The 15,985-nt window shown below is 39.6% G+C and overlaps 1 protein-coding gene across 6 annotated transcripts in view; it reads left to right on the top strand.

The window, feature by feature from the left end:
- The window catches only part of ALDH18A1 (aldehyde dehydrogenase 18 family member A1), a 61,244-nt gene that overhangs the window by 617 nt on the left and 44,642 nt on the right, over positions 1 to 15,985 (top strand). For 4 of the 6 annotated variants that reach the window (XM_027860426.1, XM_027860441.1, XM_027860448.1 and 1 more), the window contains exon 2: positions 13,601 to 13,735. In XM_027860426.1, the coding sequence (XP_027716227.1) occupies positions 13,645 to 13,735 (91 nt within the window). In that variant the 5' untranslated portion in view covers positions 13,601 to 13,644. The other 2 variants (XM_027860434.1, XM_027860465.1) reach the window with 2 other exon arrangements.

Consider the following 15,985-nt stretch of genomic DNA (forward strand, 5'->3'; position numbering starts at 1 on the left):
CCCCCTCCCCCTCCATTCTTCTCAAATGCAAGAGTCATCTGAGCATGGATGTGAGCCAAGCGCTGAGGATGCAAAGAGAGGTTAGAAACAGCCCCCCGACCTCTGGGAGCTTACGTCCTGATGGGCAGCAATGTGGAAGCAGCCAGGTCGGAGGAGGGTAGATGCAGATAGAACCGGGGTTGCCTTCTCAGAATGAAGTCTTTAAATGCATGAAATACATAGGATTAGGCTGTGAGCTCCAGGGGACCATGGACTGTCTTCTGCCTTTCTTTGTATCCCCAGTATTTAGCAAAGTGCCTGGCACATTTGTTCAATCGTGACCTTGTGGACCATACTGCCCATGAAGTTTTCTTGGTAAAGTTGCTGGAGTGGTTTGCCATTTCTTTCTCCAGTGGATTAGGGCAAACAGTTAAGTGACTTGCTCAAGGTTACACAGCTATAAAGTGTGTGAGACCTAATTTGAACTCAGGTCTTCCTGACTCCAGGTCCAATGTTCTGTACACCGATCCTTCTAGCTGCCCCCCCCCCCCCCCCAATAAAACCTACAGCACCTGGCATTCCCAGGCGGCCTCCCATACAAGTACCAACCAGGTAACTTGACCTTCTTAGCATCTGTGATCAGACAAGATCAGGGCCCATTCAGGTTGGTGTTGCTTTGAGCATACTAGGTCCTTAATAAATGCTAGATGTTCTCACTGCCAAAGGAAATCAATTATGTTGAAATCATATTGAAATAATTATCAAAAAATGTATGTAAAAAAGTTGACTGAAAAAGTAAACTGTTATATTGAAATGCAGATATCAATATAAGTTTAAAAAGTTGACTGCCAAAGGAAACCAATTATATTGAAATAGTTGTCAAAATATATAATGTAAAAATGTTGACCGATTGATAAAGGAAACCAATTATATTGAAATATAGTTATCAAACTATGTATACACACTCACACACATATATCTACATGTAAAAAAAGAACCCGGACTCCAGGAGTAGATAGAAAGGATGCTGAGAAGGGAAGGCACTAAGGGGAGGCAGGGAATGGCTAGGGAAGTTGGTAGGATTGGAGTTGAGTCTTGGAGGAAGGCAGGGAAACTAAGGTAGAGGTGAGGGGGTCAAGTATTATTCCAGGAATGGGATATAGTAAGTACAAAGGTCTGGAGGTGGGAGATGGTAGTGATCTATTCCAGAAACTGCAAGTAGGCCATGGGAAAGGATTTGTGGCATGTAGGATAGACAGGCTCTTGCCTACGTTTTGTTGTTTGATTTTTTTTTTAATCCCTTTGGGTAGTTACATTTATCATCAGAGGTTTTTCCATAACATGAGGCTCATAGTGAGTGTTTTTATGAAAGGTTGAGTTGAAATTCAGTGCTCTGTTTAAATCACTGAGATAAGGTCATTTTTGTTTTGAACTCCTAAACAACAGAGTTGAGAAATGTCAACTTAGTCAAAATATCAAAAACTGTTTGCTAGAAGTAAACGGAGTGCAAATACCTTTTGTTCCAAGGAACTAGTCATCTGCTTTAAATAGACTTGAGACTTTGTCTTCCTTTATAGAACTTGAGCTAGAAGGTCATCTTGTACAATGCCCTCATTTTACAGTTGGGGGAACTGAGGCCCCAAAGTGGGATGACTTCTCTGAGGGTGGTAAAGTGAAGGTCCACTTCAAGCCCAGGCTCTAAATCTCCTCTCTTGCCTCTATATCTACTGTATCTATATTGCATAGAGGAAGTTTCAGAATTTCAGTCTGTCAGAACATAGTATATTGGAAAGAGCAGTGGCTGGTGAAAGTTAGATAGCTTTTGGTTTGGCGTTGACATCTTTCTAGTCCTGTAGCTTTGGGCAGTGAACCTCCCCATTGCTCATTTTTAATGTAATTTTATTTCTGTTCAAATAGTGAACATAAACCTTTTCCCCCCTTCCATTTCCCCTCCTCCTGAAAAAGAGAGAAAAACAAAACCTTTGTAACAAATATGTATAATCACACAAAACAAATTCTGACATTGACTAAGGCTTATTTTCTTTACCTGAAGAATGGGATTAAGAACAGTGTAGTCTGAGGCAGTGGCTTGAGGAGTCAGCTTTGGAACCAGGTAATCTAGTCTGATATATCTAGGCAATGCCTTTAAGCACTCTGTTTCAAAGGCCACCAGGATAGCAAATTTCAGTTTCAATAAACAGTTGCAACTTCAAATTGGTAGAGGTTACCAGGAACTCCTTCTGAGATGAAATTATAAGTTTTCACCTCCCCCCCCAAAAAAAACCCCAAAACCAAACCTCTTGTAATGCCTGTCTTGCCTGGCAGGGTTATCATGAAGCTCAAAATTCATTCAGCAACCATTTATTATCTGGCTGACGTGTGCAGAGAACAGCAAGCTAGGTTGGGAATGGGGCAGGGATAAAGATAGAAAGGGTGTTCCCTGCTCTCAGGGAGGCTTACATTTTAGGATGGGCTTGGGACAATCAGATGTGTTCCCAAATCTGCAATACTATATAGTCACTCTAGTGCAGAAGTGAAGAGCATGAGACAGGTCAAAAGGGCTCTTCAAGATCTGAAGACTCCTGGATGGCATTTTTGTCTTTGTATTTTTGTGCACCTCGAACAGTGTTTTGTTTTTTTTTTTAATCACAGAAACTTTGTGTTGAAAAGTACTTCACAAGCCATCTAGCCCAACCCATACCTGAACAAGGAGCCCCTCTATGACATCCTCAATAAGTGGTCTGTCAGCTTTCTCGTGGCTACTTCAGGCAAGGAGGAATAAATACAGTACCGTGCCACTTTTGGATAATCAGTATTTAATGAATTGCCTTGAGGGAAGAAAGAACTTCCATTTGAGGGTGGGAGATCAGGGGCGATTTGTGGAGATCTGGGAGTAGAGCTGGAACTTGAAACATGGTGAGGATTCCAAGAGCGAAGGCTGAGATTTGGGAGGAAGGGCTTTTTAGGCATAAGGAATGGGCTGAGTGCAGGTAGGGTGGAGGAGGGTTGAACTGTTTGGCTGGAGTTTAGCCCCTGTAAAAGGATCAGTGGGAGATTAAGCTGGAAAGATAAGGAAGCGCTGGCCTTGAATGGATTTGAGCCGGGCCTTGGAGGAAAAGAATTTCATTTAAACAGGTAGAATATGCCGGGAGCAGTAAAGACATGGAAAATATTTAAGTGAGAGTCTCCTGTTAAGAAGTAAATTGGGTCTTTACAGTGAGGCTAGATTGTGGAGGGCTTTGATAGTTAGTCTCCGAGGAGTTTAAGCTTGATACAGTAAGCTGTCAGGAGCAAGCACAGGTTCTTGAGCAGGTGGATGTCATAAAGAAAATACTGTTTTAGGAAAATTAATTTGGCAGTCTCTGTTATGCGAGATGAATTCCAAAGAGAAGCTTGGGAGTAAATGACCCTCTAGCATACTGTTGTGGTTATCTGATGTGAGGTCATAAGGGCCTAAAATAGTTACGGATAAATCGCAACTAAAATCCTATCTTTTTTTAAGTTTTTATTTTTTTTCCCAGTTACCTATAAAAGCAATTTTTAACATTGGTTTATAAAACTTTTAAGTTCTAAATTCTCTCCCTTCCTCCTCACTCATTGAGAAGGCAAGCAATTCAATATAAGTTAATATAAGACCACGTGTGTGGTCATGCAAAACATAAAATCCCATCTTTTATGGAAAACCTTCCCCAATTCTTCTTTATTCTAGTGTCTTCCTTTTAATTATTTCCTTTTTTATCTTCCTTTGTATATATTTGTTTGCATATTATCTCCCTAATTATATTGTAAGCTCCTTGAAGACAGAAACTGTTTTTTGCCTCTTTTTATATCCCAGCGCTTAGTACAGTGCCTGGCACATAGTAGGTGCTTAATATTCATTGATTGATTTAGAATTAGAAGGGATCTTAGAGTTGTGGGCTAGCTCCCTCATTTTACAAATGAGGTAACCTGGTCCTGGGAAGGTTAAATGATTTGTCAGATGTGAAAATGGTAGTAAAGAGCAGAGAATTTTGCTGCATGATAAGGAATAATTAATATAGAAATTTCAGAGAAATATGAGAATACTTGTATGAGGATGAAGAGCAAAGAAAGAAAAAACAAAACATAAAGTCAATATTGAAAGGCAACAAAATACAGTGGCTGTACTACACTGTAGAAGTTAAAGAATACATTCCTCTCTTGTCTGTAAAATAATTATTTGGGGGGTGGGGAGAATAGGAATAAATATCTGGGGGAAAATAAGGTAGAAACATCGCAGAGCAGAATGTGGTGTCAGAAAGTACAAAGAAATGGCAGTGGGAGCTTAGAAGTAGAGATCCTGGCATGGGAGTGGAAATGGGACAGGTGACTCTCCAGAGAAGGCTTCCTGAAGGAGGTAGCATTTGATCCCATAGGATTTCAGTTGGTGAAGCATTGGAGACACGTTCCAGATGAGGGCACCGACTTGAGCCAAGAGCAGAGCAAAAGGTGAATTAGCTTGGAAACTAAAGTTTCCCGTTCTCCTGAAGATTTGTATCTCAGGCACCAGGCAGCTCTTAGGCAGCAGATCTACCTAGAAGTTGGGAAAAGCTTCAGAGGGAGTCATAAGAGAGTCAGAGAGGGGGTCACACAGATAAACTGGAGTTTTCCCTTCAAGCTGAGATGTGCAATGCTTTTGTTTAGTTGCCTCTTATTTTCTGCCGTGGGTCCAAAGTGGTTCATGAGCCTATATTTCACTATCACTTTAACAAACAGGGAATCTGTTAAACTTCTGTGTGCGAGTGGGCTAGGTCCTGAAGATCCAAAGATGAAAACGATATCCTGTAGAATGATCATACTTGTGAAGTAGATTGAAGGGGCAAAGAGTGGGGAAAGACGGCCAGAGAACAAGCAATGAGCTAAAAGGGTTCAGCACTGGGAAAAGCCTTAAAACATCATTGTGTCTTGTCGTTGCACTGGCTGAGAAGCAGCAAAGCCACCACGTGGACCTAGGGGGAAGATGACTAAAGTGCCCAGGCTATAGTTTCTCTATTTAGTTATAGTTGTGGGGAGCAGTAACTCAGATATGGAGGGAAAGAACAATTACTTAGAGAATGTTTTCAGTTCGCTAATCTTAGCTTTGCCCCTTCCATTATGCACTTTTTTAGCTCAATTAGTTACTACGCAGTATTAATTAGGGAATCATACATTTTGGAGCTAAAAACAGTTTGCAATCATCTAATCTAGGGCTTGAAGATATGCTTGTTTTGCTTCTAGGAGCTAACCTTGCCTCCTCTCCCTCCCAGCAACAACAGCAAAACCGTTTACTAGCTAGACACAGTCTTGCTTTGCAGGAAGGGGGAACAAAAGGAAGAGAAAAGGTTATTTTTTTAAAATAGGGCATTGGTGTCTAACCTCCAGTTGAAATCTTAATTAATGTCATCAAAGGTCTATAGAAGGGTTGTAAATACTCAGGAAAAGTGAAAAGGAGATCTTGACAGGGTAAATGGGGGTCATGTATGGGGTAAATAGAGGTTTCAGAAGGGTCTTGGTGAGAGTAGCCCCGTAGTTCCAGTAGAGTGTGTTGTAAATGTCAGCCATGGGTTCCCAAAAGGACAAGGTGAGAAATTATGCAAGATTCAGCAAAAATCTACTCCCATGACTAGAGGGAAAAAACTCCAGAGTGCATGTCCTACCAAAAGTAAGAGAATAGAGTAGGTCAGTAGGACTGGCATTTTATATGGAGAGGAATAAAGATAGACAATTTCAGGACATTTTAAAGTATTTTTAAAAAATTATGTACACTTATAATTTAAGATAAAAATAAATCTATGAGAAATTTAAAAAAATCTTCTATAGATACATTTTTGCTTTTAAAATAATTTTCAAAATTACATTGTGGATAAGATCCTCATATTTGATGTAGTGTGATATTTTTAGAAAATAAATATAAATACATAAAACTCAATAGTCACCACTAATAATTCTTTGACTAATTATTAGTGTATGTAAATAAGTTTACATAGTTGTAATGATCACATACATATGTTTTTGTGCATGTTTCTTATTCATGATTTTATGTATTGGCAGTCATATCGGCAGTTACTTACTGATGCTCATTTTTGATAGCCATATAGTATTTTCCACTGTCAGTACACTATAGTTTGCTTAGAGATTCATCTGTTAGGCATTTGTGTTATTTCCAGTTTTTCAGATAATAGTTTATTTGGAGAACAATGACACGTTTACTAATTATGTCTGTTTAAAAATGTTTGTAACTAATGAAGCTACAAGGAATTGAATGTAAAAGAATGCTTTAAAGGAACACCTTTTAGTGTTTGATCAAGTTTGTCCTAAGTGACTGTTCCATCTCGCCGGGGACGTGTGCCCTTCCTTCTGCAGGGTCTCAGCACATTTTTTTGCTGACCCTTATCTCATACTTACTAAGAAGTGTAAAACAGGACAGAGGACAGTTAACTCCTGTCCTCAGATTGTGGTTGTAACCCCAATGGGTATTGCGATGTACGTGTTCCTCATATAGAACCATCTATACTACAGAAAAACCCTTACTTCTCTGAACACTTGACTTCTCCTTGGACTTCAGTTTCTGCTTGTTTCTCCGTTCTTCCTTCCTTTTCTCCCATTTCTCGCTCAACACCATCTCTCCCCTCCCACCTTCCCCAGCCTTTCTGCACCGGACCTGGGTCTCTGTATTTAGACTTGGCTTCTTCCTTGGCCTTCTGTTCCAGTCTCAGAGCTTCCACACCCGTGACTCTAGGCCAGCTGACTTGCTGGATTTGAACCCATGCTTCCTAGGAATAGTCTACCTGTTGGGCCCTTCTGACCAATTAGACCCTGGGTCCTGAGCACTTTTTGGCTTCCCCATTTGGTAGTCACCTAGTACCTCGTTTTTTGCCACTTTACAAGGAGCAGAAACAACTTGACAGAGGAAGAAACCATCAACATTGTGGTAACAAACGAGGAAAGATAGCAACAAGAAGCTGCAGAAAGTAACCATTTCCAGAAAAGAGCCTGAAGTTTAAAAAAAAAAAAAAGTGTAGGAGATACTAAGACTCACTGAGTGTAATAGGTCATGTGGAAAAGTCCTGTCAGTCTTATTTTACTTTTTGGTGAGGCAATAGGGGTTAAGTGACTTGCCCAGAGTTACACAGCTAGTAAGTGGCATCAGTCTTATTTTAACTAAGCTTTGCCTCAGCAGTTTCTGCTGCGTTTGATGCTTTCATTTTTTCCACCTTAACTTTTTGAAAACTGAAGTTTTGCCCAGTTGAGACAAACTTCTGCCTTTTATATTATTTCTTGGTTTCATATGTGCATTTCTGAACATAGACTGATTTCCTTCATGTTGAATAATAATAAAATAATAACTAGCACTTTTATAGTACTTTAAAATAATAATAAACAATAACTAGCACTTATATAGCACTTTAAAGTTCACAAAGTGTTTTACAAGTTCTTATTAGATCCTCACATCAACTTTAAGAGGTAAGTGCTATTATTACCCCCATTTCGTAGGTGAAGAAATGGAGACAAACAGATGTTAAGTGACTTACCCAAGGTCACACTGCTAGGAAGTCTCTGAGGCTGGATTTGAGCTCAGGTCTTTCTGACTTAAGGTCCAGTGCTATCTACTGCATGACCTAAGAAAAACCTAAGATCTGATATGGGGGGGAGAAAAAGGGAGCTACAGATGATATGTGATTGCTAATAAGGTGCAGACCAATCTGCCGGGCAGAGTCCTGAGAGCGCTTCTTGGCGAAATACCTGAAAATGTTCAGCGTTTGCAGTATTTGAAAGTAGCTCCCTAGCCCAGAGCCGCAAGTGCAGCTTCTTTTATAATTTAGGATGTGATAACATAGCTGCTAGTGTCTTTGTTGTTCAGGCCAAAATTCTGGCTGTTTTAGTCTCTACCTTTTCCTATAAATGTAAAGGATATGCCTATGGAAAGCATAGGTACCCCTGGATGCTCAAGAGTGGTGGAAGTCATCTGTGCCATTGGCGCTCAACGTCCAACTAAAGCATGTTATCCAGTTCACTTTCAACTATTACTGAAGAAACTGCTTTAGGAGCTCAGTAAACAATTTCTCAGAAGATTTTATCGCTTAGCACAGTTTCTTCTAGATTTTTAAAAGAACTCCAACTGTTAATTTGTTTCAATCCAAAAATTTATTATTAAGTGCCTATATAGCAAGGCGCTGTGCCAGGGCTGGGAATACAAAGATGAACAGAATTTCTCTTCCCTTCAAGGAACTTACTGTCTTCTAAGATACTCCTGACCTGTATATACAGAAGTATGGGTGGGAGTGTAAGGGAACAAACAAAGTGACCTTTGGAAAGCTTGAGCAGGGGGAGAAGTCATTCAGTGGAACCAGAATCAGTGAGGAGAGGAGGGGCAAAAAGGTGTCACAGATATAGAAATCTAGCCCTTGGGACTGTTCGAAAGACGTGAGTACAAGCTCTACCTCTTGACTTGTGGTCCTGGGCAAGTCATTTGCCCTTTCAGTGTCTCAGGCAACTCTCTTCAGAGTATCTCTTGCAGAACAGATCCCGGTCTGCTTTGGAAAATGGAATTTCTTCATTTGGAATTCCTTCCTTCAAGGTGAAGTCATAGGCCTGACCAAAAACAAAAACAAAAAATCAACAAAGAAATGAAGGAAAAGGTGACTTGAGCTGGGACAAAGAGGGGTGTGTATTACAGGAATGGAAGGGGCGTCTGGACAAATGTATGGAGGTTGGAAATAGCTGGACGTGATCAGGTAATAAGTAAGAGTCTGGTTTAGTTGTAAAGTAGAGTATATGAAGGGGGACTGTAGGAAATAAGACTAGAAAGTTAGGTTGGTGCCAGTTGTAGAGGAGATGAAAAGTCAGACTAAAGATCCATATTATCCTGTAAGCAGTGGGTAACCCCTTCACACTTTTGAGCTGGGGAATGAAAGGGTCAGATCTGCACGTTTGGAAGACTATTTGGAGTACTACTTGAAGGATTGGCTAAAGAAGGGAGGAATTTATTATTTAGGAGAGTTTCAATGACTATTATCACTTCACTTAATTTTCCGTTGTGTTTTGTAGTCCTTTAAAACATTTTTACTTTTTTTTATTCAGTTAGAAATGGTCAAAGATATATGAAACGGCAGTTTTCAAGGGAAGAAATTCAGGCTGTCACCAGCTATATGAAAAAATGTTTCAAACCATTAATGATTTAGAGAAATGCAGATTAAAGCATGAGGTTCTTCCTCATATCCATCAAATTGGCAAAACTGACAAAAAGGAAACATTTTTTCCTTTTTTCTCCCCCTTCCTTCATAAGGACAGTAACTATAAGATAAATATAATTTTTATGTACTATATAACCTGTATGGACTTTAGAGAGCCCATTCTCTCCCTTCTGTTCATTTCTGGACCCTTGTCATTATTTAAATCATTCATCCAAGTTATGTGCATCAATGGGTTTATCTAACTACGTATCATAATCTAAGCCAGGGCTTCTTAAACTTTTTCCACTCAGGACCTCTTTTTGATCTGCAGCTGTCCTGAGGGCATGGCAGTGCAAAGTGTGTGTGCTTTGTGCTCAAAAGCAAGGCTGCGATGAAGTTGCATGATGCAACACAGGCATGCATTGCCAGAAACACCTTGGATTCATTACACATTTGATTTTTTAATTAGTTTTTGGTCGTTGTGCGTTCAGAAGCCTTTTACTGTTGCCATATGGAAAATGCCAGTCTAAGCAATACACATACATGTATACACATATACATATACATACATAAACATTTTAAAAATATGTTTTGTTGGGGCAGCTAGGTGGTGCAGTAGATAGAGCACTGGCCCTGGATTCAGGAGGACCTGAGTTCAAATCTGGCCTCAGACACTTGATACTTACTAGCTGTGTGACCCTGGGCAAGTCACTTAACCCTATTGCCTAGCCAAAAAATATATATATATATATATATATATTTTTTTTTTTTTTTTGGTGTGAACCAAGCCTTTTCACATTATGTATTTCACTAAGAAAATTTTTCTTTTTGTTTTCATATCCCAGATTCCTAATGAACACAGTGCTTTGCAGAAGTAAATTGAATTTAGAGTGTTTTGAATTGAGTGCTATTAGGATGATATTATCTGCTATAAATGTCCAACTCTAATCTCTTGTCAGGGCAGGGAGGTATTCCTGGGTGCTCTAAAGCTTATGCCAGTGTACAGGCTCTGGCAGCTTCTACCAAGCTGGAGAGTTTGTTTTTTTGTTTTTGTAATGCTGTATTTTGTATGTGTCTGTCTGTCAATAAGCATTTATTAAGCACCTACAGCATGCCAGGCATTGTGCTTGGCTGTGAGGGTAGAAACTTAAAATCAAAAACAACCCCTGCCCTTAAGGAACTGATATTCTACTACTGAGTCATCTCCAGCTTAATCACAAAATGGGGAATTTCCCAGACTCATCAGTTCTTTTTTTTCTTTATTAATAATATACCATTCCCCTCCCCTCATTACATATAAGAACAATTTTTAATATTCATTTTTAAAAAATCTTGAGTTCCAAATTCCTCCCCTTCCTCCCATTCTTCCCTCCTCTCTGAGATGGTAAGCAATCTGATATAGGCTATATATGTGCAATCATGTAAAACATATTTCCGTAGGAAATATGGAAGGAATGCTTTGGTGTGCATTCAAACTATCAGTTCTTTCTCTAAAGGCAGATAGCATTTTTCAGCATGAATCCTTTGGAATTGTTTTGGATCATTGTATTGCTGATAAGTCATTCACAGATGTTCATTGTATAATATTAATGTTACTGTGTACAATGTTCTCTTGGTTCTGCTCACTTCACTCAGTTATGTAAGTCTTTCCAGGTTTTTCTGAAATCATCCTGCTCCTCATTTCTTGTAGTACAACAGTATTCTATTACAATCATATATCACAACTTGTTCAGCCATTCCTTAGTTGGTGGGCATCCCCTCATTTTTCAATTCTTTGCCCCCACAAAAAGAGCTGCTGTAAATACCCTTGTACAAATAAGGCCCTTTTTCCTTTTTTAAAATTTTTAAATTTTATAACCCTTTGGGCATAGTTCCAAATTGCTCTCTGCAATAGTTGGATCACTTCAAAACTCCACCAGCAGTACATTAGTGTCCCTATTCTTCCACATCCTATCCAACATTTATCATTTTCCTTTTCTCTCATATTAGCCAATCTGATGGGTGTGAGATGGTACCTCAAGAGTTGTATTCATTTGCATTTCTCTAATCAGTAGTGATTTAGAGTATTTTTTCATAGGACTATAAAGAGCTTTGATTTCTTCATCAGAAAACTACCTGTTTATATCCTTTAACCGCTTTTCAGTTGGGTAATTACTTGTATTCATATAAATTTGACTCAGTTCTCTATATATTTGAGAAATGAGGCCTTTATCAGAGATACTTGCTATAAAATTTCCCCCCCCGTTTTCTGCTTTCCTTCTAATTTTGGTTGCATTGGTTTTGTTTGTGTCAACTCTTTTAAATTCAATATAATCAAAATTACCCATTTTGCATTTTGTGAATAAACTGGAGAGTTTTTGAGTCCACTTCTGGTACAGGCTGTCTATTGTCTGAGCACTAGCCTAGCTAAGTGAGGAGAACCTCATCCCCATTAAGTTAGTTGCTTAAGTGCTGAATGTTTTGACCACGGTACACACGACCCTCAATTTTGCCTATCCTTCTTGTACTTAGGCAATGAGAGAAGTGGAGTGTTAGCTAAAGAGGGCAGAGCATGCCAACAGCCATAATTTGTAGACAGACTGCTATTCTATGGGAGTTTTGTCAAGTGAATGCATGCTCCTGGAGAAACTCAACCCCACGGATTCTCCTTATAAGAGAAGCCAGAAGACACCAAGAAGGGTAGCTCACAGTATCTTCTTTGAGAGGTAAATGAAGAAATGTGTTTTGTCATCGTCCCAAAGTCAATAAGAAACAAATTTTAAGTATTGGTTATCTTGTTTTGCCTTGTTCTTGACAAAAAAAGCCAAATAGATCAAAAAGAAGGTAATTGGAGGAATACATGTTGCCTTGTTCTTGACAAAAAAAGCCAAATAGATCAAAAAGAAGGTAATTGGAGGAGTACATGTACCAAGATCTGCAGCAGCACATGAATTAGTAGAGAAAGGGCCCTCAAACCAAGTCAGCATGTCCCTTTCTGTGCTTGGTGACCTTGATGCAAAGGTAGGCATAGGGGAGAATGGCCCCCAAAATATCAAAAACCTAGAGCCGGTGTGCCACGAATATGTTCTTGGCAGTTGGAAGCTTTATCACGGCAAGTACAAATATCACCAAAAATGAAGTTGATTGTATCTTCCTAGAGATAAGATGTTAATATTGTGGTGAGTCTTCTCAAACTCAGTAGACTATTCAGTCAGATCATTAACTAGGTAGAGCAGATGACACAACCAATACCAGTTTAGAAGAAAGAATAAAAGTGAGAAGAGACTATAATTATGGCACCTCCACCCCAACCTGTTTAATGATTTGGTGATTAAAAAAAATTTACTTCTTAAGGGAGTTTAACAGATGAAAGAAGTCACCATGGTAAGGAGGTAGATATAACCAAGAAACCACCTCTACAAGCACTGTATCTCTTTGCCAAGTGGCACAACGTGACATCCAAGGGCAACACAGATTTAGAGTGCAAGGTCAATTGTAAAATCTCATTGAGCAGGAAGAGGACAGAAAATTAGAATGCTATCATCTCCCAGAGTACTGAAAAACTTTAAAGGGCAAATAACTGGTAGAAAGTTTGTAAGTATAGATGGAGGACACCAATTATATGTGAAAGAGTAGGGATCTTTTAGTATTTTTATGGTTATCTATATTCTTTTCATTGACAACAGTGAAATTGTTACAACTACCATCTCAATACCCAGTGGTCTGTGTAAGGAGATGATAGTGACACTGTCCTCTATTCAGTCTTCCTATCTCAACCCTCTCCCTTCCTCCATCTATCCACCTTTCTTTCGACTGCTATGCTAGACTTCTTGTGTATCACCGAGTGGTGGTGTTACTCCTCTAATTAAAAATCTTCCATATTAGTGACAGAGTAAAATTAAAATTCCATCATCTAGCATTCAAAGTCCTTTACATGTGGTGCCTCCAAAAGGCCTTCTAGCCTTTTCTCCTGCTTCCTTTCCTCAGGATACTCTGTGCTCTAGCCACACTGACTATGTAGTATCTTCTATACATGCCTCAACACTTTCCCCCTTCTTGCCCATTGCCATGATGTTCATCTTCCTGCTTATTGAATTACTGCCCATCCTTGATTTTTTATTTTTATAATTACCTACAGTTTTCTTTTTAGTCTTATTTTTATTGATATCTTTTGTCATGATATCACCTTCATGCTTCAGGTTTGGACTGAATGGAAAACCTCTCAGGTCTGCTTTAACTTTTATGATTTGATCATTCTTTAACCAGAATTTGCCTGTTGGGGTTGGATCCAGAAGTGGAGAAAGGGGGCATGAAATATCTGTTAATTCTTGCTCATCTCTAAGACCTTGAGTGCTGATCTCTGGGGTGGTGGGGAATGAAGCAGCAGGGTGAGATGCTTGTCCCATGAAGAGGCTTAGGAGCAGGTGACGAGCTGTAACAAACTTTATTTTTTGTTTTTCTTTGTCTAAAAGAAATAGAACCTGCTGGTAACTTTGATCAGTCCAAGCCTCTCAGAATGTTGAGTCACATCGTTAGCAGCTCCGGTTTTCGGCCCTTCAGCCATTGCCTCCTCTCCTGGATGCGATCCACAGCTGGCTCCAGACCGAGTATGTATCTTAACCTCAGAGTCAGGTGAGGGTTTTGGGGAAGGAGGGGCTGAAGAGGTGGGAGTGGAGGGGGAATATAGAGGAAAGGAGAATTTCCTTCACCCTTGAACGTGACTTTCGAAGACCTCCCTGTTCTACTTCTGTTCCTTTTCTTCGTTTCTGATGGACTCTCTGTCAGATTTCCCACAACAGCTGCTCCAGACTTCTTTCTCTAACACCTCATCCATCCCCAAGGCTCTGTTTTGGGTCCTCTTGATGAGTGGATGACCCTGCATTCCACTTCACTGAGAAGGTTGAAGTTATGCACAGGGTCACAGAATTTTATTAAGGTTGAAAGGGACTCCACCAACCATTTAGTCCAAACTATAACCCCCAAAGAATTCCCTGATAAACAGTCATTTGGCCTTTACTTGGATCTCTTCAGGGAAGGGAATATACTACCTCCTAAGTCAGCCTAGTCTACCTTTTGACTGTGCTAACGGTTAGGAAGTTTTCCTTTACATCAGCCATAAATTCACCTTTTTCTGACTTTCAGTGATTGGTCTTGGTTCTTCCCTCTGTGGCCAAACAGAACAAGATTAATTCCTGTTCCATATGACAGACTTAAAATGCTTGATTACAGGTATGGTGTCCTCCCTAAAACGTCTGTAGTTTCTTCATGCCTAATCCTGATATGGTGTAGACTTAAAGCCCTTCACTGTCCTCGTTGCCCTTCTCCTGATGCTGGCTTATCAATGGCCTTCCTAAACTCTTTGTTCAGAACAGAATACAGTATTCCAGCTGTTCTCGAAAACTCTCATGGCAAGTGCAGTGGGACTAAAAGCTGCTGTGCCTGTCTTCATGAAGTTCAGCATTTCATTCGTTTTTTAGCTATCATATCTCACTTTTTATTCATTGAATCCTAGAATTTAAGAGTTGGAAGGCACCTCAGTGGCCATCTAGGCCAACTCGTACACTAAAGGATTCTCCCTGTAACTGTGCTTGCAGATCTCAGAGAAGGGAACCCACTAGCTTTTTTGGGGTGGTGGTGGTGATGCTTTGGACTGCATGACTTCAGACTTTTTCAGTAGTTCTAATTGTTAGGAAGTTTTCCTGATGTCTAGCCTGAGTTTACTCTGCAGTTCCTACCAGTTGCTCTGGCTTCTGCTTTCTGGAATGAAACCAAACAAGGCTAATCTTTCATCCACAGGACAGTCTTTCAGATTCTTAGCTATCATGTCCTTAATATTGAATACAAGCTCTCATGTCCCCCTGAATCTTCTCTTCAGGCTAAAGATGCCTTGTTTCTTCAACCAATCTTCCTGTGATACAGACTCATGCCATGGAAGGAAGAACCAGGAGCAGTAGGTGACATAAGAGGGTAAAGTTGAAGGAACTAGGCATGTTTAAATTGGATTAGGGAGTTCACCAAAACCTTTGGTTTTTTTTTTTTTCCTAATGCAAACTGTCTCCCCCATCTATTATGAACTCATTCATTTCCCATATTACACTTGTAAAACCTCCCTGTGTTTTCTTCCATCCTTTCTTCTTTATTGTACTCTCAGAGGATAAGATTGTCCTCTTGAAAAGGCTAACCTCTTCACTGGAGTCTTTTATTTTATCTCCTCCTGTTTCCTTTATGGTTTACTCCATTGATCATTCTTTTTTCCACTGTCATCTTCAATCTCTATCTATTGGCTATGATCAAAAAAAGAGCCTAGACATCATCTTCCAAGAAATTATCAAGGAAAACTGCCCTGATATTTTAGAACCAGAGGGCAAAATAGAAATTGAAAGAATCCACCATCTCCTCCTGAAAGAGATCCCCAAAGGAAAACTCCTAGGAATATTGTAGCCAAATTCCAGAGCTCCCAGGTCAAGAAGAAAATATTACAAGCAGCCAGAAAGAAACAATTCAAGTATTGTGGAAACACAATAAGGATAACACAAGATTTAGCAGCTTCTACATTAAGGGACTGCAGGGCATGGAATATAATATTCTGGAGGGCAGAGGAGATAGGATTACAACCAAGAATCACCTACCGAGCAAAACTGAGTATAATTCTTCAGGGGAAAAAATGGTCATTCAGTGAAATAGAGGACTTTCAAGCATTCTTGATGAAAAGACTAGAGCTGAATAGAAAATTTGACTTTCTGATACAAGACTCAAGTGGAACTTGAAGAGGTAAACAGGAAAGAGAAATCATAAGACTTATTAAGGTTGAACTGTTTACATTCCTGCATGGAAAGACGATATTTGTAACTCATGAG

The sequence above is a fragment of the Vombatus ursinus genome, unplaced genomic scaffold (assembly GCF_900497805.2).
Source record: "Vombatus ursinus unplaced genomic scaffold, bare-nosed wombat genome assembly UNPS02000749.1, whole genome shotgun sequence".
Classification (NCBI taxonomy): domain Eukaryota; kingdom Metazoa; phylum Chordata; class Mammalia; order Diprotodontia; family Vombatidae; genus Vombatus; species Vombatus ursinus.